At 41.6% G+C, this 20606-nt stretch overlaps 1 protein-coding gene across 1 annotated transcript in view; it reads left to right on the forward strand.

Annotated features, from left to right (window-relative positions):
- The window catches only part of trappc10 (trafficking protein particle complex subunit 10), a 36745-nt gene extending 16381 nt beyond the window's left edge, over nucleotides 1-20364 (forward strand). Inside the window, exons 8-23 of the mRNA XM_071534383.1 lie at nucleotides 926-1072; nucleotides 1704-1818; nucleotides 4417-4493; nucleotides 4784-4875; nucleotides 6139-6279; nucleotides 7225-7334; nucleotides 8270-8802; nucleotides 9093-9234; nucleotides 10298-10456; nucleotides 11423-11652; nucleotides 12299-12399; nucleotides 12705-12828; nucleotides 13654-13818; nucleotides 15364-15544; nucleotides 16205-16399; nucleotides 19067-20364. Of these exons, the coding sequence (XP_071390484.1) occupies nucleotides 926-1072; nucleotides 1704-1818; nucleotides 4417-4493; nucleotides 4784-4875; nucleotides 6139-6279; nucleotides 7225-7334; nucleotides 8270-8802; nucleotides 9093-9234; nucleotides 10298-10456; nucleotides 11423-11652; nucleotides 12299-12399; nucleotides 12705-12828; nucleotides 13654-13818; nucleotides 15364-15544; nucleotides 16205-16399; nucleotides 19067-19314 (2760 nt within the window). The 3' untranslated portion in view covers nucleotides 19315-20364. The remainder of the gene's footprint in view (nucleotides 1-925; nucleotides 1073-1703; nucleotides 1819-4416; nucleotides 4494-4783; nucleotides 4876-6138; nucleotides 6280-7224; nucleotides 7335-8269; nucleotides 8803-9092; nucleotides 9235-10297; nucleotides 10457-11422; nucleotides 11653-12298; nucleotides 12400-12704; nucleotides 12829-13653; nucleotides 13819-15363; nucleotides 15545-16204; nucleotides 16400-19066) is intronic.
- Nucleotides 20365-20606: the final 242 nt, after the last annotated feature.

A 20606-nucleotide genomic window follows, 5' to 3' on the forward strand; every position in this document is an offset into this window, starting at 1 on the left:
CAAAATTTCACACAAACATACTTTTACAGTGCTGTTGAAAAGTATTGAATTTTATAAACATTCAATAGTTTCACCAAATGTGTTCTGCCAGCTGAAATTCCATTTCAACGTTCAGTTCAGTTTATTCACAAATCAGTTAAAATACAAGTACAATCATATGAGACATAATGGAGATATGTGGAATGGGACACCCTGATAAGCTATCTGAAGCTTGAGAGTAGGGGTCCAGACACTAAGCAGATAGTATTTAAAGTATATGTTTACTAACACGTCTAGATTTGAAACAGTGCATGTATTATACAGTAACACAACCTACAGAACACCTAAGACTAACCTAAGACCCTAAAAAGTATTACTAATAAATGGTCCTAAGACATTTATTCCATCAGTCTAAACATTGATTAATAGGTAAGATACAATAAGTAGAGACATATGGCAAGTGGAAATAACAGTACAAATTGAATGGATTTCGGAGTAGAGTAACTAGAAATCCCCTACCCCAGTCCCCAGGGTATTCAAGCTTAAACATATTTTGACACAGATAATGACATTTTTATAGTGTTATCAAGCTCATTCCACACCTGTGGACCTCCGCAAACCACACTAAAGCTCGTACATTTAAGTTTAAGTTTCTTACCCTTTTATAAGATGCTTTTTTCTAGTCTTATGTGAATGCGAGGGAAGGTAAGTCGGAATAAGGTCACAGACGTCACCTCCAGAGGGCATATATGTGCAGAATAGTGAAAAGAAGAACAAGAGGGATTAGAATAGACAGAGCCTCAATCTGGCTGTTGACAGTGGACGACAGCGGTCCGAGATAAACGGCTGAAAGTAGTTCAGAGAGAAAGAGAGAGAGAGAGGAGAGCTGACCGAAGAATTGACCTGGAGGTGTGATCACAGCCTAAATATGTAGATTGTTGTTCAGGTGTCGGTCCTGGAGGGGGCGCTGGACTGCTGGGTGTTCCTCAGCTGCCTGGAGGTTCTCCACAGGATCGAGGGCTGCTGTGACCAGGCCCAGCTTGCCGCCAACTGCTCCCATACCGTTGGCCTCTGGGCTTACGCTACTGACAAGGTAATACATTTGAGATTCACCATATGGAAAATGTCACACTTGAAAAAAATAATGGCTGGCATAAAAGTAGAACTCACTCACAAATGTCCGTTACTGATGTTATTATGTATCTTGTGCCTTTTATATACAAAAGAATAACATTTGCATTCACCTGCTCACCTGATAGTAACATTTTAGCTGATGCAATTATTTGTGTGTTGCTTTTTTAAATATTAAGCAGTAGGGTTGAACGATTTTGAAAAAATATCTAATTGCGATTATTTTGACTGATATTGCAATTGCGATATGATTTGCGATATTAGAGGGAATGATAATTTTTACATCATTATTCTCATTTTCACTGAGAAACGTATTAAAATGATTATGGTGTGATTTTTGCGGGGATCTGTACCAAACAAAGATGTTTTCTTAAGTCTGTAGAATATGATGTGTAGGCCAGGACATCTCTGCAGCACCACAATATTTACTTTAAAATGGTATTTTGACGCACATTTCACCTTATTGCGATTTCAATAAAATTTTGATTAATTGTTCAGCCCTATTAAGCAGTAGCTGTCATGTAACTTTTTTTTTTTCTGCAAAATATTTATGTAAAGCGTTTTGAAATGTATTCCTTCATGTTTTTTTTCAGCTGAAGTCCCTGGGGGAGCTTTGTGGTCTGGTGTCGGACAAGGGGCCAACCTCTGAGGACCTGAACAGGACTGTGGATCTGCTTGCTGGCCTTGGGGATGAGAGGCCTGAGACCGGTAAGACACACACAAACAGCTCTGACCATCTGGGATTCAGGCCCTGCAAAAAAAGCACTTGAAAAGTACTTGAAACATGATAGAATGGAAATAATAATCGGTAATTTTGAAAACCTTTCCCCCAGATGAAAACTACAATATTTTCTAGGAGGGGATGTTATTACCCTGTCACACTTTCAGACAGAAAGCACATTAACAAGGGGAAAAGTGTTGGGAATGCAGATATTATGTCCCTATAGGTTAAAGGAAGGTAACATAAATACAATTAACCACATTTTTCATGGAGTTCATATCAGTGTTCCCTCCCCCTCGAATGTGTCCTCCCTCTGATGGAGGCTGCTCAGGGTCCGACTCAAGCCAATTTCTTGATTTGGATTTCCCATAATTCTTTTTCGAATTAAAGGTATAAAACAGCCTAAAATGTTGAATATTTTCTTGGCTGATGACGAATATGGATGGAGGCAAAATTATCTACAAATGTGATTTTAATCTTGCCTCGTAAATATATTTTATTCAAACAGCTGATATACAGAACACGTTGTGTTCTCCACAATATTATAATACTTCCATGGTTCTCCATGGCAATAGAAGATGAAGTGACACGGGTATGATGCTATTCCATTCCCAGTTTTATAGCGGTTCACTCCTTGTTAACTTAAGCTCCATGCAAGTGTCCCTCCACACGACGTACATAATGCATCACACAGAGGCTGCCCACGAAATGAATTTGAGCTGAGGTTAATGTAGTAGAATTTATACCGTTATGTACCATTCTATTCATTATGTATTAAGCACAATCTCATTCCTCAGTTGAATGCTGTCTCTGCCTTCAGTAATTTTCCATTCTCCACCAGTTTGAGATAAATAAAAGTTCTGCCCAGAGATGGCCTTGAGTGTCCAGTACGAACTGGATTTTGTTATGCACCAAAACTTCTTATCAGAAGAAACCTAAGATAGGGATGGGCCAGGCTTTCTGGGGATTCAGCTATAAGACAGAGACTTGGTTTCTCGCCCTTTGCTGATCACACCTGCTGTGAATGCATCGTGCCTCGTCTGCAGGAAATAAAGACGACAGAAAGACAACTCTACTCTCCAAACTTCCACCACAGTCAACTTTATACAAATTAGCGGCAACCACTTGCCGATAGGGATTTGATTTTCTTCCCGCTGTAACATCTCGCTTTCTATTTAAGTTCATATCGGATATTTGTTCCATATTGACAAGGAGGAGAAACTGATTGTTGCGGTCTCTGGCTTCCGGGAGCTTCATGATACATCGTTGTTTGTTGTATTGTAAACTGAGAGCAAAGAACCTGGTCGAATTCCTTGTGTGTGAAAACAGACTCCGCCAACAAAGTGATTCAGTTAGTAATTCAGTGTTTTGGATGGATGGATGGAAGGATGAACTTGTCACACACACATACACACAAGCAACGAGCATCCTACCTTTGAAGGGCTAACAGGGTTCCTACACAGGTCTGGAAAGTCTGGAAAAGTATTAAAAATGAATTTGATCATTTCCAGGTCTTGAATAGTTTGGACCATGCAATGTGGCAAAGATAAGGATAATAACAAAGGGGGACATTTTATTTGGAGCCTTAATCGTTTTATCACACCATAGTAGCCTATTAGGTCACATAATAAGCTTCATAACAACATTTATAGATGTTTGCCTTAACATCCTTTTTTTTCTGCAAGCATAATTTATATTTTGTTAATCTCTACTCATTGCTCAAGCTCCCAAGCTTGAGCAATGTACTCTGTGTCCATAAATTTGGTCTCCGATGTATTGTCATTGGAGCAGCAGGGTGTCCACGGGGTCTTAAAAAGTATTCAAAGGTAATAAATCAATTTAGTGAAAATTAAGGCCCTTAAAAAGTATTAAAAAGTCTTAATCACCATTTTAGGAGGTATTACATTTTGTAGCTATTTTTTCAATGTGAATAGTCTATTTGTCCAAAGAGTTTGTGTGCTAAAATTTTGCGTGAATTTATTTATTTTGCTCCTCACAACTACTACAACAAACTACAACCGGAAACAGTAATGCATAACCCGGTTAGTTAAGTTAAGAGACGCTCTCTTGTGCACCAGGCGGCCGATCTGAATTCTCCTGTATTGATACAGTGGTCCACAGAAGTTATCGCAAACTAAGACTGTTTAGTTTTGCAATCTCAAAATCAATGTATAGTAAATGTAAGTTAAAGGAGTGTCGCTGATGTAACCCGTTACAGCTCGAAGTGGCATTGAGGTCTTAAAATATATTGAAACGGTCTTAAAAAAGGTCTTAAAAGGTATTGAATTTAACTTCAGGATTCCTGCACATACCCTGAGAGGTGTTTTCTCATGATCTTTAAAAGAATCTACTCTCTTGTCTCACCTTGTTTGTGTTTACAATTGAAGACAGAACTGTCCAAAGATCATAGGGAGAACATGTGAATTGTGTTTCAAGGTAGAATTTGGCTTTAACGGAAAGCGGCACATGCTGGTTTGGTCAGCTGGGTTTGATTCAGTAATGAAGAAATAGTGGCTCTGGGTTGCAGTGTAATAAAAACTTTGTGTGCTTTATTCTTACACTACTCTGTCTTTCTTCTTCAACAGTTAACAGTTTGCAGAGCCCTTACAAAAAGCTGAAAGAAGCCTTATCGTCTGTGGAGGCCTTTGAGAGGCACTATCTTGTAAGTGCAAATTTCATTGAAAACTGCTTGGTATTTTTTTTTTACTATCTTGGGAGAGAGTTAGAGCAAGTTACTACGCATTCTCTTCACTCCTTACCCAATTGCCCCACAGGGATCATTAAAGTTTCATGTCATCTAATGTAATCTAATATTCTGGAAACGTCCGGTGATGCACTATTCCATATTGTCTTTCCTCCTGTCTTTCCTCTCTCCTTCCCTCCCTTTTTTACCTCGCCACCCCCAACGCCCCCCACCCCCCAACCTATTGATTTCTCCCTTCCGTCCATCAGGAGCTGTCTCATGCTGCTATGGAGATGTACAGGGCCATCAGCAGGCTGAGGTCGGCCAGACTGGTGGGGAAAAGCCTGGCTGAGTTCTACATGTAAGGAAGAGAGGGAAGCTGCTAGTTCAGTCAGGGTATCTGCAGGTCCTTAAAATGTCTGAAAAAGTCTCAAAATAAATAATTAAAATTTGAGGCCTTAAAAAGTATCAAAATGCCTTAAATACAGTTATTAGAGGTCTTATTTTTTTCACCATGCAATGACGGGTTTCTTTGTCCACTCTTAGATTGAAGGGGTATTAATCTATCTTTTGATTTGACTTTTATCGACTTCTATCGGCGACCAGTAGGAATTGCAACAACATCGACTGGTCTCTGGCTCCGCTTACGGTGGCCTGTAATTGACATAAATAATAAAGTAATATAGCCCCGGCACCAGAGCAAATCAATAGAGAGGGCATTTGATTTACATGGGGTTGGGGGGCAAAAAAGCACCATGGCGGATGCACATAACAAGCACGGGCAATAACAGTCCGACCCACCAAAATTAAAGATTATTTGTTGAGTATTGTTGAACAGAACATCAACAGAAATACTGGGGGAGAGAGAGGGGGTCGACAGAAGTCCCAAACTGTGCCACTGGGATGCCCCCACCCACCAAAATTGGATTTTTTTTTTTTTTTAAATGATGAATCTATTAAAGGGGCAATAAGTAATCTATGACCACTTTTGTGATTGATTGTTGCTTAGTTAGATCTAAGTAATCTACCGGAGTGTAGCTGTATAGTAGAGTGAATCTATTCTTTGTGACAATACATTGGGGAATGATGTTGTTGTGATGCTGATTATTCAAGGACTGTAGTAACTTAAACTACAGCAACATTTACATTTGTTTGCCACATGAACAAGTAGTTCAACAGCAAGAAGTGAGGCAGTCCTCCTCTTCTTCTTCTTTTGTTTGAGGCTCCTCCTTTGTGCCATAATTCAATTCTGCACAATTCGCGGAAAACCGTACCCAGGGGCAGATAGAATAAACACGTAGAATAAACCAATTTACACTGCAATGGTCTAATTTTGCTATAGACCATTACACTGTGATATCAAAATTAGTTTCAGAATGATATATTTCGATAAATATTCTACACATGGGGCTTTAAATTGGTGTTAAATTCAGTTACAGGTAGCATTAAGTAGATTTTTAAAAGTTTTTAACCTGCAGATAACCTGTTGATACTCCCACTGCTTTTCTATAGTCTGTCTTCTATAGTTGTCTGTCTGGAGATTACGTTCTTTTACTTTTAGAACTGTTCTTGGAAAAGTAAAGGTGATGAATTTGCGTAATGTATGTGTGTGTGTGTTTATCAGGAGGAAGGGGGACCCTGAGCGGGCGGAGGGATTCTTGCAGGAAGCTCTGAGGTCATATGTGTCAGAGGGGTGGAGTCTGCCTGTCACTAACACCAGGATACAGATCGCCGAGTGTCAGAAACTGCTGGGGCGAACTGAGGAGTATCCTTTAAAGCACAAACACTGAACATGACCTTAGATTGATGCTCTGTAGTTATTTTAGGGCAAAATATATAAAAAAGACCCATTTTTTTAGAAATTCCTTACATTCAGGGTACAAAATTGCCTCCTGCCAAGTGTCAAATAGGGTTAGGTAATTGGTTGAATACATCGGGAGTGGAAATTCCTTGCCGAAATAAATGGCCTTGATAATAATCTAAAATGTAGCTTCGCACAAACACTCAGGGTTTCCGGCAGCGCTTGACAAGCATAGATAGCTGCCTTAACAACAGAACACCCCACCCTGACTGTAAAACCCTAAACAATATCCCAAGCATGTTGGTATTTAGCTCAGTTAGCAAGTAAGTAAGTTTGTCCGCAACCTCAATTTATTTCCTTCATGGCATTGCTAACCATAACTACGCTTTCCTTTCTATTTACTGCTATACTTCATTAGCTTGCATGTAAGCTGATATGAATTTGACTGAAATGCAAATTAATTTAATTGAGTTTGTTTGCCCTTGCGTATGACACAGAAATGGTACATAGAAAACATTAAGTGTGTGTCATTTATTTAGGTGTTTAGGTTAGTCAGCCATTACAATAATTTAACGTTATTCCCGTGTGGCGACACATAGCAAAAAGAAAAAATGATGAAGACGTATATTCATTTTTTGGCCGGTAAAAATCATTCTTGGTTAGTCATTTTTTGAGTTTACCAGCCCTTTGCAGTAGATCCACAGAGTTCATTTTGGACACTGCGAATGTTAGAAAAGAAATAATGAAAAATGTGTGAGTGAGTCAAGCCCATTCTAGTGTCACCATCTTTCCAGTGAGGGTTTTATTGGGCTGGCCCATCTAAGAGTTGTGCTCTGACATGTGCCATCTCATTGATAATTTAAGAGCAGTTCCTTTGTGCTATTTGGTTTCCTTTACACCCCGTCATAGCTACCTGCAGACCAGTGCCTTGTTGGCCGGCGATGTAAATCTGACTAATGAGGAGAGGAAGCACTTTTGTCAGGAAATCCTGACCTTTGCCAGCAAATCAACAGACAAGTGTAAGTGATCATGTTCATCACCAGGATGACACCTCTTAAAAACTACACCCTCTCACACTCTTACACTGTTCAATCTGTTCATTACATTCCAGGGGTTATTTTTTTGATGAAGTATTGTCATTTAGTTATTTGGTGTTTACACCTTGCCTCATCTACGTCAGTTAGTGATTTGTTAAATTTCCCAGAATGCCTTTGACAACCCTCAGAGAAGGTCTGTGAACTTGTTGCTTTTTATCAAAGGTGGGCATATAGACAGGGTTCCTACGCAGGTCTGGAAAGTCTGGAAAAGTATTAAAAATGAATTTGATCATTTCCAAGTCTTGAATAGTTTGGGAATTTGAAAAAATGTCTGGAAAAGTATGGAAAATGTTGTGGTTCAGGTCCGATACACACATAATAGCTTTTATGTTGTTGTAGAGCCACTTTGAGTCCACAGTTTGTGTTGATGTGAAGAATAATGTTCAGATAGAGGGACGCTCTTATTACCCAGCCGCTGTCAGCTGCATTATATCAAATACCCACCAAAATCAAATCCAATCCGAGCCCTGCCAATCATCTCACATATTCTGATATTTGTCTCTGTGAAGAACAATCTTCATCTATACAGTGATATGACCTAGTTAGCAGGGGCAAGATGTCTATCTGCGTAAATCATATTGAACACCAGACAAAATCTTGAAAACAAATCAAGGCCTGGAAAAAATATGGAATTCTTTAATTGAAAATGTGTAGGAACCTTGTATAGACATCTAAATATAGCTAGCAGCTAGATAGCAGTATCTCATCAACAACAGACAGTTGTATTATTGTCAACATTTAACACTGAATGTTCACTCCTTAACGATGAACTCCCACAGTCCTTTTCGTGTATTCAGAAACTGGGACCGTGCAGTCTGTACTTTTTAAACACTGAACTCTATTTGTTTCTTCCATAGGCCAGAAAGTGACTCTCAGCATGGGTGCGTTTGCCCAACTCACACGGCTGCAGTTCCATCCGGCAACGGCTTCCGTGCACTCCGGCGCCGCCCTACAGGTGGAGCTAAGTCTGCGATGCCTGATGCCCGTGTCAGTGTGCATGCAGCAGCTAGCCGCTAGCATTCATTTTAGCCTAGAGCACGGTGGGACTCATGGAAGGTCTAAGGGGGCTCAGAGACTAACGAACCAAGGGACCGTAGACTTCAGCCAGGGCAACTCGTCAGTGGGTCCCCCGTTCTCCTCCGCTGCCGGTCCTTCTTTAGAGCTGGACGAGATTCAGGACAGGAGTCCCTCGGACAACTCCCTCAACTCCACGGGCATGGTGTGTAAAAACACACACCTGGTCATGCGTCGTCATGACAGCAGCTCGTCGCCAGAGACGCCCAACTGTGTCAGCCCTCCCGCGGTTGTCGTGGACGACGGAGCACAGATGCTGAAAGTGCGAGATATAACGCTGGAGCCCGGGAATAACAGCATTGTATTCACAGCACCAGTAAGAGCCACTTCTCTGCTGCTTTCACAGACAGCTTCCTGTTGAAATGGAGCAAGTTAATTGAGTGTTTACCATTCATTAAAAAATGAAGTTTTTAAATATATCTCTATCCCACTATCGCTCTCTCCCAACCATCCCTTGTCTCTCTTATATAAACCTCCCTCTAAACCTCTGATTCTCTTCCTTTCTGTCTTTTGCTCTGTCACTCTGGACATCTCTGCATTTCCTTCCATCCTCCTTTTTCCCTTCTAAAAATTCCTCCCCCTATGTCTCTCTGTTTTTCTATGTAGAGTGGAGACCCGGGTACTTATACAATGCGTCAGCTGTGTGCCACGGTGGGCCAGGTGCAATTTGTGCTGCCTCACATCTACCCATCGGTCCAGTATGAAGTCTATTCTCAGGAGCCCCAGCTCACCGTGGAGCCTCTCTCAGGTCTGACTGCAGCATGCTGATGGTCTGGGACACTGACATTAGCAACCCAAATTTGTCAGAATTTTTGTGTCACCTTAATAATGGCACCGGGTCATATCCACAGATACTTTTGGTGTCCATAGATTACAATATTTCAATGAAGGTGAGAGTAAATTGTGATGTTAATCAAGGAAGTTTGCATAATGAAGGTTGCACACTTCTCTCCATATGAAAATATTTGTTTTAGATTAGATCAACATGTTTCGGCATTATGCCTTCTTCAAGGAAAAAATAATTGGTAAATAAATTGGTAAATACATTCAGATTAGGGATTTTACTCTAAATATTTTGATCTTTATCTGATCCAAAAGTCATTGGCCAGGCACTACAACATATATTTAATCCTGTAAACTGTAATGAAGATATTCATATTGCCTTATTTAAATGGGAACTAACTCTTTTTTAAATTGTAATATTATACACAAGGTAATAGAACATAATAGAAGAAACACTGCTGCCTGTTCATGCTTCTCATCGAGAATGCACAGCAGAACCACTAGGTGGCTGCATCATCAATGTCATGGCCTTCCAATGGGAGAATGAATGGAGCATAGAATTCCATTGAAATTTGCAATCTAAATAAATGTGCTGTGACAAACTGAATCACTTTAAGTGAACAATAAACTGTTATATCAGAGGAAAACAATGCCATAGCTTATTTGGTTTTCCAGTATTGAGTGTACCACCGGTCGCTGGTTTCATCCTTGGCTGAAGAGCTGGCAGCAGTTAAATGCTTTGTACATATTCTGATTGTTTAAAATGAACAAATTCCAGCCACCAGGACACAACCATGGTGTCTTAGAAAAAGGAAACAGAGCTTTTGGGGGTGAGCTCCTACACCCCGTCATGTAATTTTTATGTAAGCCCACTGGTACGGAATTTTATGGAATTCACTTTTCCATTTTTTTTTTGTGATTTATCGCTAAATAGGCATAAGTTATGATATAGAGAATTGGCTAACATGGTGAAAGTCATTTTTCATGTTCTTGCGACATCCATTCATTGTGGTTGCGTGTGTTTTCAGAGCCGCTGCTGGCCGGCCTGCCTCAGATGGTCAAGTTCACTCTGTTGACGGGCCACTATGCTGTGAAGAAGGGAGATGCCCTGCAGCTCAGCAATACTGAGACCATGCCCATCCTGCCCTCCACAAGCTGCACCGCCTCCATCCGCAACCCTGCTGCTGGTCTGTACACACAAATACGCACACACAGATAGGTGGATAGGTACTATAGACAGGTGGATAGAAAAGCTGCTATAGACAGGTGGATAGGTACTATAGACAGGTGGATAGGTACCATAGATAGGTGGATAGGTACTATAGATAGGTGGCTACGCACTATAGATAAGTGGCTAGGTACTATAGACAGGTAGATGGGTACGGTACCATAGATAGGTGGATAGGTACTACAGCTAAGTGGATAGGTACTATAGACTGGTAGATAGGTACAGTACCATAGACAGGTGGATAGGTACTATAGACAGGTGGATAGGTACTATAGACAGGTGGATAGGTACTATAGATAGGTGGCTAGGTACTATAGATAAGCGGCTAGATACTATAGACAGGTAGATGGGTACAGTACCATAGACAGGTGGATAAGTACTATAGATAGGTGGATAGGTACTATAGACAGGTGGATAGGTACTACAGCTAAGTGGATAGGTACTATAGACTGGTAGATAGGTACAGTACCATAGACAGGTGGATAGGTACTATAGATAGGTGGATAGGTACTATAGATAGGTGGATAGAAAGGCTGCTATAGACAGGTGGATAGGTACTTTAGGTAGGTGGATAGGTACTATAGACAGGTGGATAGGTAATACAGCTAAGTGGATAGGTACTATAGACAGGAGGATAGGCACTATAGACAGGTAGATAGGTACTATATACTGTGTACTACAAACTGTATACTATCTATATACTATAGATAGATTGATATTGTAGGTTTATAGGTTTTAAAACATCTCGCCACAAGGACTATAGTTGAAAATTAGCCAGCTGGCTAACACTAGCACATTTACAGAAATGTCGATTGTGTGTTGTCCTTATAAAAAAAAAGAAAAAAAAAGAATAGATGCCATTTATAGTTTTTAATTTAAAAATATCACAAAATATTTTTAATGGTTTTTTGCTAATGTTATTTAGAGGTGATAGGGGAGAGCGTCCTGTCCATCCAGTCATCTGAGAAGGTGACCAGCATCAGTCTGCCCCCCACCCCACCCTACCACACCCTGGAGTTCCAGCTGGAGGTTTTGTGCATCATCCCGTCCGGTTCTGACCGACCCGCCAATGAGAGGCTGACCAATGGGGAGGTCCGCCACCGGCCCCGCAGCTACAGCCACCCCAACACCCCCATGACCGCCATCGACCAGAGGGTGAGGCCCGTAGGACAAACACACTTTTAGAAGATGAGATTGCATTCAACTTTAGTGGTCCACATGGGGAACATTGGGTGGTTGCAACTAGGGCTGAACAGTTAATCAAAATTTTATCAAAATCGCAATATGGCCTACTGCAATTTTCAAATCGCAGGAGTCGCAATATTTGTTAAAGGCGAAATGTGTCAAAATACCGTTTTAAATGAAATATTGTGGTGCTGCAGAGATGTCCTGGCCTACACATTATCTTCTACAGACTTAAGAAAACATCTTTGTTTGGTACAGATCCCCGCAGAAATCACGCCATAATCATTTTAATATGTTTTTCAATGAAAATGAGAATAATGATGTACAAATTATCATTCCCTCTAATATCGAAAATTATATCGCAATTGCAATATCAGTCAAAATAATCGCAATTAGATATTTTTTCAAAATCGTTCAGCCCTAGTTGCAACTGCTAAATTGTCATTGGGATACAGCAAAGGAAAGTGTTATATAGTAAGAATAGGGCAAATTGTATATCCAGTCTGTACATGTAGTCATCAGACATCATGGTCAGACTTGAGCTAGTTAGCTGCTGTTTTTTCTCATGATTCTTTGAGCAGTTAGATAGTGAAGTAATGCTGGTGTCTGTCCACAGATGTCTATAGACTGCCCCTGGTCTATCTACTCCACCCTGCTAGCCCTCACCTTCTACATCCCCTTCAAGACCAAACACTCACTGCTCTCTGCTGGCAACAGGTGAGCCTGGACCCACAAAGCAATGTATTCCTATCAGTATACCTGTTTCAAACAAGAATTTACAAATGAGCAATTTAATTCCAAAATCTCATCTCTTTTTTGAAAAATCACCTCCACTCAAACTCGAGGCCTTTTCTCACAATATAATTTATGAGCAGTGTTTTTCGAAATTGGAAAAGTAGCTCTTTGTAATGAAACTCTTCATATACATAGGAACCTGTTTACTTATTTGCCTTTTACTTATTTGAATGACCTTTCCATATACCCCCCCCACCTGACCCGTGACCTTTGACTTGATCCCACAGGAAATACATCCAGGTGTGTGTGCAGAATGTGTCAGATGTGAACTTCCAGCTGGCAGAAGTGAAGCTGACGGAGAAGCAGCATGCCTCACTGGAGCTGCAGTCCCTCAACACTAAAGCACAACAGGTGACTGGAAAAGCCACAAGAAAGCTGAAACTGGAACTGTCAGTAACTGAAGGATGGATCGGGAGAAGAAACAATATCTCAAATGTATTGTTTATATGAGTATACAAATTAGGGCTGCAACTAACGATTATTTTCATTGTCGATTAATTTGTCGATTATTTTCTCGATTCATCGATTAGTTGTTTGGTCTATAAAATGTCAGAAAATGGTGAAAAATGTGGATCAGTGTTTCCCAAAGCCCAAGATGACGTCCTCAAATGTCTTGTTTTGTCCACAACCCAAAGATATTCAGTTTACTGTCATAGAGGAGGAAAGAAACCAGAAAATATTCACATTTAAGAAGCTGAAATCAGAGAATTTTGACTTATTTTTCTTAAAAAATTACTCAAACCGATTAATCGATTATCAAAATAGTTGGCGATTTAATTTAATAGTTGACAACTAATCGATTAATTGTTGCAGCTCTAATACAAATATTTAATGATGTTTGTGTTATTTGCATTATCTCGACTACATAATGTAATTAATGTACTTGTGAAACAGCCTCAAAATGGAAAAATTATTGTTCGCCATCTGAGTGTATCATTCTGTTCCCACACTGAACATTAAGCATTGTCATGTGAAATTGACATATGAAAGTTTTTTGGAAGTTTGAAAGTTGAAATTTGAAAGTATTTTTTTCCCAAAATAATTCTGAATTGAATGTATGTGCAGTATCTGTGACAGTGCTATTCTCAGGTGTTGATCTAGCTTAAGGCACACATCAAAGGGACATCAAAGCCATTTCCCTGAATTCATCTTGACATCTGGTGTTTGTGTGTCCAGCTGGTGTGCACTAGGCAGAGTGTGTTCTGCTTGTGGGAGGTGAGGTGGAAGGCTGACCTGCCCTCCTGTCTCCAGTGCATATTCTCTGCCAACTTCTCCCCGCTCAACCAAGACGTCTCGGCCTTCAAACCCTTCCACTACCATTTCCAGCTGGAGAGAGTCACTGTAAGTCGGACTTTTCCTCTTTTCCTCTTTTTTTGTGCTTCTTTAAACGGCGGGCATCAGTAGCCTAAAGGTTTGATCAGTGAGGTTCTGACTGGAATGTCACCAGTTCAAAATCTCCGGACCAGTTTAGAAAATCAGAACAGAGTAACTGGACGGGAAAATTGAACAAGTAACCTGCTGCTCAGTGGCTGTAGTATTGTGTATGTATTTATGGTAAGATACATAATTGGTGGGGGGGGGTCAGAAAAAATGTGTAATTTAAAACATATTTCTTGCATTTCTACACCACCTAGCCTCTTGGATTAAGTCAAGAAACAGCAACCCTGTATAATGTTAAGCAAAAATGTAAAATTATGTTATATTACTAGATTTTAGCATTGAGATGCTTACATTCATGATTTTGCATAGGCATACTAACCTAAAAAACCTTTTATTGGGAATCATGAGAAAGTTTCAGAGCGATAGAGACACAGAGCGTCCCCGTAACCATAGCAACTCACTCTCACTCCTGCCTGAGAGGAGAGGGAGAGACAGAAGAGCCGCTGACTGAGATTACTCTGAGCAGCATGCATGGGAATAAATTACAATATAATAAATTTGTGTATATTTCTCACTATTCAGATGGTCTGAATAACTCTCTGCTGCCTGGTGCTGCTCTGTCTCGTCTGTCCTGCTGTCAGTTTCCTTTTTTCACGTCGCGACGTTATCAGTTATGAATTTGTTTTTCACTGCGTGAGAAAATGGACTTGTGGCGTGAGAGCGTGTGAAAAATGTCAGTTGTGTGAGTCTCTCGGTCGATGCGTGAGAGTTGGCAGCCCCGTGAACTCGCTTGACATTATTATGTATGAAACTGCCAATCAGATTTATTTACTTATTAATCGAAGGTGCCGGGACGCCGTTCCGGATCGTTCCGGATCGTTCCGGATCGTTCCGGCCCACTTTAACCCCGGCACACCCTGTCTGCTGTTGTGACTGACTGATGCTGCTTGTGTGTATGGAGCCGGGGGGGAACGCACTCACAGAACAAGGCGGTGTTCATGTTTCTATGTAGTGCAAACCATGTTGTCAGCACTCTGCATGCTTGATTGCAAAGAGGAAAACGTTTCCCAACAAGACAGTCGTTGTGTCATATCATTTCACAACCAACAAAACATACTGTTTGGTAACTGGCCAAGCGAGCCACTAAAACTCAGTGCTTACTGTACTGCAACGGCAGTCGCTCACATAGAGCACCGTCCTCCATCACTGAGTAGTTGAAAATGCCAGTAGGTGAGGGAGGGGGACTGAAAGTGTCTTCAATCTCCAAGGGATGGGGACTGTTTTTTTCCCCAAAACAGAGTACGAGCCAGAAAGTGAGTTTTGAAAGCCAGAAATCTCAGCACTTGGCCAAGTTGTCTTGTCCCTGATCAACAACAACCCTATCAACCCCCCACAGATGTATTTGATGCAGTGGGACAGTAGAAACCTTGCTCGTTGCACAGTGCTGCGTCTTCTACTGCACCTGAGTCCTTTCCCCTGCTTCATTCTGCTGTTTGATGTCATCAGACCTTATACAGCGTGCGAGCCGATATCCTGCCCGCCGCCGGGGAACAGCACTGTCGCTCCGGCGCCCTCTGTGGGCTGGAGATGTGTATTACACGACTGACCGAGCCCGGAGAGGGAGAGACGGGCGAGGAGAGCAAGGTTGAGACCGACGGCCTCAAAACCACCAAGCTCATGTATGAAGGTCAGTCTGAAGCAGAGTTTTTCCATCGGTTTTTATTTTCGTCTAATTTTCACATAGATTACAGCTTGGGTTTGGTAGTTTTAGTTTCGTTTTTATTTTTTCTACATGTTTAGGTTTCGTTTTTAGTTTATTTAGTTTCACGTTTCATTTTAGTATTTTATGGCTAAGCATTTTTATAATGTACATAACAGTAATCCAGCTTTATGGTTGAAGGCGTAGAAACCATCAAAAAGAACATTCGGGGTGGTGAGCGACTGAAATTATTATTGCAGAGAGAAAGTTTTTATATATACCAAATGCAGGCCACAGTATACCCAGGACTGAATGAAGAAATCGATTTTAGTCCTTTTTTGTAGTTGTTCTGATGCATGTGGTCTAGTGCCTATGTTGGTATAGATGGGGGTATATTTTGTTATTGTTTTCTGTCTTGTCTGTACATTATTTTTTTCTACTTCCTTCTATACATTTTGTAGACCCATCTAGTGGTCATACTTTGCATTTGTCACCTGTGAGTTCATTGGCTTCCTGCTCAGGTGTTTTTCAGGTGTTTTCAATCATCTTGTATCTACAAAAGGGGAAATTGTGTGCTTTTTTGAACCTTAGTATTTTTGGACTTCAGCCCATTGGGTGTGTGTGTGTGTGTGTGTGTGCTCTCCACAGTGGCTGACAGCAGCAGCAACTGGGCGGTGTGTGGGAAGAGTTCAGGAATGGTATCCATGCCCATGTCGGCCAACGCCACCCACAAGGTGCAGATTGAGGTGATGCCCCTGTTCGCAGGGCATCTGCCCTTTCCCAAGATCAAAGTGCTGAAGTACCTGCCTCACACTGCGGCTCCGGCAATCCAACCAGACCCCGGTAAGACCATACACACACACACACACACACACACACACACACACACACACACACACACACACACACACACACACACACATACATACATACAGCAACACTGGATCAGAATCTAGATCAGGGATGTGCACAACTCCAGATTCTTTTACTTGTTTATTCTTTGGACTAAATAGTCAATTATTTTCTTTTTTGCATATATTGCAGGCATTATTGTGCATAAGAACAGCCCTAATTATCATTGTTCAGGAACTATAGTTTTCTAGAGGAAGTTGTATAGAAGAGAGAATGTCGAATAAACACAAATCAAATTCCAAATTTGAAAGTTGAGTTTTGTTTTGTGGCAGTGTAGCATATTACTCATGATGCATACAGGTCCGCGTTCACACTGCTAGCAGCATGGTTGATGGGCCTTTTTATTCTGACCGATTGTGGGTGATGTGAGAGGTAGAGGTCTTCACGGGTCCAAAATGACAGACCCAAACCCTACTGGACCTGGGAAATTCGTTCTGAGATCCGATTGGACCCGATAATTTTAAAAAAAATATATACAGTACTGTGCAAAAGTCTTAGGCATATGTCAAAGATATCCATAAAGCGAAGATGCTTTCAAAACGAATGAAATGAAAAGTTTCTGAATATCAAAAATTTACAATAAACAGCAGTCTATTGACACACTAATGCAGAAAACAAATAAACATCTAAGACTTCTAAGAAATTTATATAAAAAATCTAGGGTGCCTAAGACTTTTGCACAGTACTGTATATACCGACCCTTTTTGCCCGAGATATGACAGACCCGACCCGGTGCATGTCCGAGAGGAGAGAGGATCAGGTCGGGTCTATTTTATGGACCCGACAAACCCGGTAATTAAAATTGCCACTAAAAATGCCGTTCTACTGCTAAAAACGTTTATCATGTCGGATACAACATATGGTGCCTAATAAAAGGTGACAGTGAGACTCCATAATGGAATCTAGCAGCTACGTAGCGCTAAGTGACAAGGAAATTAATTATTAAATTATATTCATTTTCTTTTAGCTTATTTTTCACCTCAGTGAAGAAGGTTTCCATCTTGCGCCTTTCCTCCGCTCCAACTCGCTGGCGCTGCTCAATGTTTTTTTCACCTTATTTTCGCTCTTGTAATCTGATCCTAGGTCAGATTAATCATCACGCAAGTTGCACACAGCGCTTCCATGCGTTTCTCGTGATCAGCACTGATCACGGGTCTGCTCGGATCCACTTGGGTATTACACATAATGATAAACAGACCCGGGACCCCCGGTAATAGAATGGAACCCGACCCGGACCCGATTGACCATAATAAAACGTGGATCCGAACCCGTAGGGGTCGGGTCTCGGATCCTAGGGTCCAGGTAGACCCATGAAGACCTCTAGTGAGAGGCTCCATCTGCATCTGTGTTGTGGTCTGCAGCTGCAAAGTTTTGAACAGGCAAATCACGTAGTTTTCACGGCTTTGGTATTATGTTTCATAACATTACATCTTTTTGATGAGTTAACATAGCTGGCTAGCAAGCACTAATTAGGTAGCGTTAATTTGGGGGAAAAACTCATTAAAATGACTTCAGAGCTTACCGTCCACCCTGACGATGATGCAGCCTTTCTCCAGTTATGGTTTTTGAGACATTCTTGTGGTCTTGTAGAAGACTGGGACTTTGAACGGCTGCCAGGTGGAATTTACTGTTCATGAAACAAAATCACATTGGTAGGGAAGCACTGAAATCTGATTGGCTGTTTGACATCTGATGACTGCGAAAAGTTCAGCTGTGGCCGACTTTTCTCTACCGACAAGCTTGTTGGTCGTCCGCACATTGGCCGAGTTTCCCTGGTTGCTCAGCTATATAGGAATTTAATGGGCTTGTTGATGTTGTTGCTTGCAGTATGAACGCACAGTAACAGGGTGTCTGCGGGGTCTTAAAAAGTATTCAAAGGTAATAAATCAATTTAGCAAAAATTAAGGCCCTTAAAAAGTATTAAAAAGTCTTAATCGCCATTTTATGAGGTATTAAATTTTGTAGCTTTTTTTTTCAATGTGAATAGCCTATCTGCCCAAACGTTTGTGTGCTAAAAGTTTGCGTGAATTTATTTATTTTGCTCCTCACAACAAACTACAACAAACTACGACCGGAAACAGTAATGGATAACCTGGAAGTTAAGAGGTGCTCTCTTGTCTGGGTGAATTTGGGATTCTTCTGTGTCGGCTGTCACTAAGTGGAAAGTACTATGGAAAGTGAACGGGAAACAGAGCAAAGCATGCAAAGACCACAGAGATTTTTGTTAATGACCGTGGTGTGTGTGTGTGTGTGTGTGTGTGTGTGTGTGTGTGAGCGTGTTACTGTTATTACTTTTAATAAACCTTGCTTTTGGGTTCATCACTCAATGTATTCTCTTGAGCTTTGTTCCCTCCCAGAATTCCCGTTGTATTGACACAGTGGTCCATAGAAGTTATCGCAAACTAAGACTGTTTAGTTTTGCAATCTCAAAATGAATGTATAGTAAATGTAAGTTAAAGGTGTGTTGCTGATGTAATGAAGTGGCGTTGAGGTCTTAAAATATATTGAAACGGTCTTAAAAAAAGGTCTTAAAAGGTATTGAATTTAACTTCAGGATTCCTGCACATACCCTGAGTAACTCCTCCTTGCCACCAACAGACAGCTGTGTGGAGAACGACACCCTCTCCCTGCTCGACAAGACCCTGGACGACCAGGGGGACACGGCCAGCATCCGCAGCCGGGGCAGCGTTCACTCCGTGGGCAGCGGGGAGCCGCAGCAGAAGGGCCTGGCCATGCCGCGCCTGGAGCCCTTCAGCCCCGGACAGGTCTTCAACCACAGCCACGCCCGGCAGGTCCTGGTGCTGCCCGCCACCGACGACCACATCATGGAGGTCAACGCTACGTGACCCCGGTGGCAGGACCGCCCCCCAGCCCCCCCGCCCGCCCCCGTTTACCGGCACCGCCGCCACCACCGCCTCCTCCCTTACGGCTCGATCCGAGCCCCCTGGATGGGACTCTGCTGGGCTTGAGCTCCGGGGGGCGGATCGGGTCCACGGGACGATGTCCAAAAAACTGTTATGGGCTCTCTCTCTCTCTCTGTGGGCTCTGCTCCCCCCACCCCCTTAACCCTGCCCTCCCTCTCCCCCCCCCCTAAGCATGAAATTTTCACATCACTGGAGACATCGTGAACTAGACACAGTGAAGAACCAATGCTGATAAAATTTAAATCAAGATTTCTGTTCCTCCTCGGTTCTCTTCGCCATACTTTGTACATAGCTCGTTGGATGGATCTACAGTTCTATATACGGACTGATGGTTCTGGTCGGTACCCCTCCTGCTCCACGGAACTCACAGTAACACTCCCGACTGTCCCATCATGCTTTGCCAAACCCCTGTTCACTCACCTGAAAACGGCCGTGTTCCTTCAGACGCACCAAAGCCCTAGATGTGTGTGTACACCTAGATTGACTACTGAAGTACTGTACCTCGACTGGGTGTGTCCAGTGTGTATCTGTACATTTGTAGTTGTGTGTATGTGTGTGTGTGTGTGTGTGTGTATGTGTGTCCATACGAGTGTGTTTGACCAGGTGAGACTTTGAAAAAGGATCAGTCAGTGCACAATGTCTATCTATTGTCTTATCTATCAGTCGTATGTCCATATACAGTGTGTCTATCTATTCTGTCTGTGTGTGAGGAGTGTGTGCGTTGCCGAATCTGTCTAAGGTATGCGCACATACCATAAGTCTTGAATAAATGAATGAAATAACTCATTATTGAATTTATTCATTCATTCATTTGAAAGAATGAATGTCACGAATGTAACTATCCCCCTACCTACTTCTTCCACCCCCACCCCCCAAAAAACCAACAAACTTTGGCCACTGTACATACTGCTCTGTAAATAAATGTGATTTAAATCAAATCTTCTTTGATTGCCAACTATATTAAAAATTCATTGGACCTGACTTTGTGGTATAGTGTTTTATATCCATATTTTAGCTTAAAAATCTCCTTGACCTCACTCACTATCCTCGCCATAATTATCTTCCAAGAGTTTGAGAGGCTTTCAAATTTAGAAATTTTTTGAATGTTGGAACACAAGTTTAATCCAAATTAGACCGGTGGTGTCTGAGATATCAGCTGAGATATCACACTGACAGGACAGGTCATCACCTTGTATAGCTTTAGTCTCCACTAC

This window comes from Centroberyx affinis, unplaced genomic scaffold, assembly GCF_046629955.1.
Source record: "Centroberyx affinis isolate AG114_WGS23_722 - 3 ecotype Tasmania unplaced genomic scaffold, CSIRO-AGI_Caff_v1 ptg002533l_1, whole genome shotgun sequence".
Classification (NCBI taxonomy): Eukaryota; Metazoa; Chordata; class Actinopteri; order Beryciformes; family Berycidae; genus Centroberyx; species Centroberyx affinis.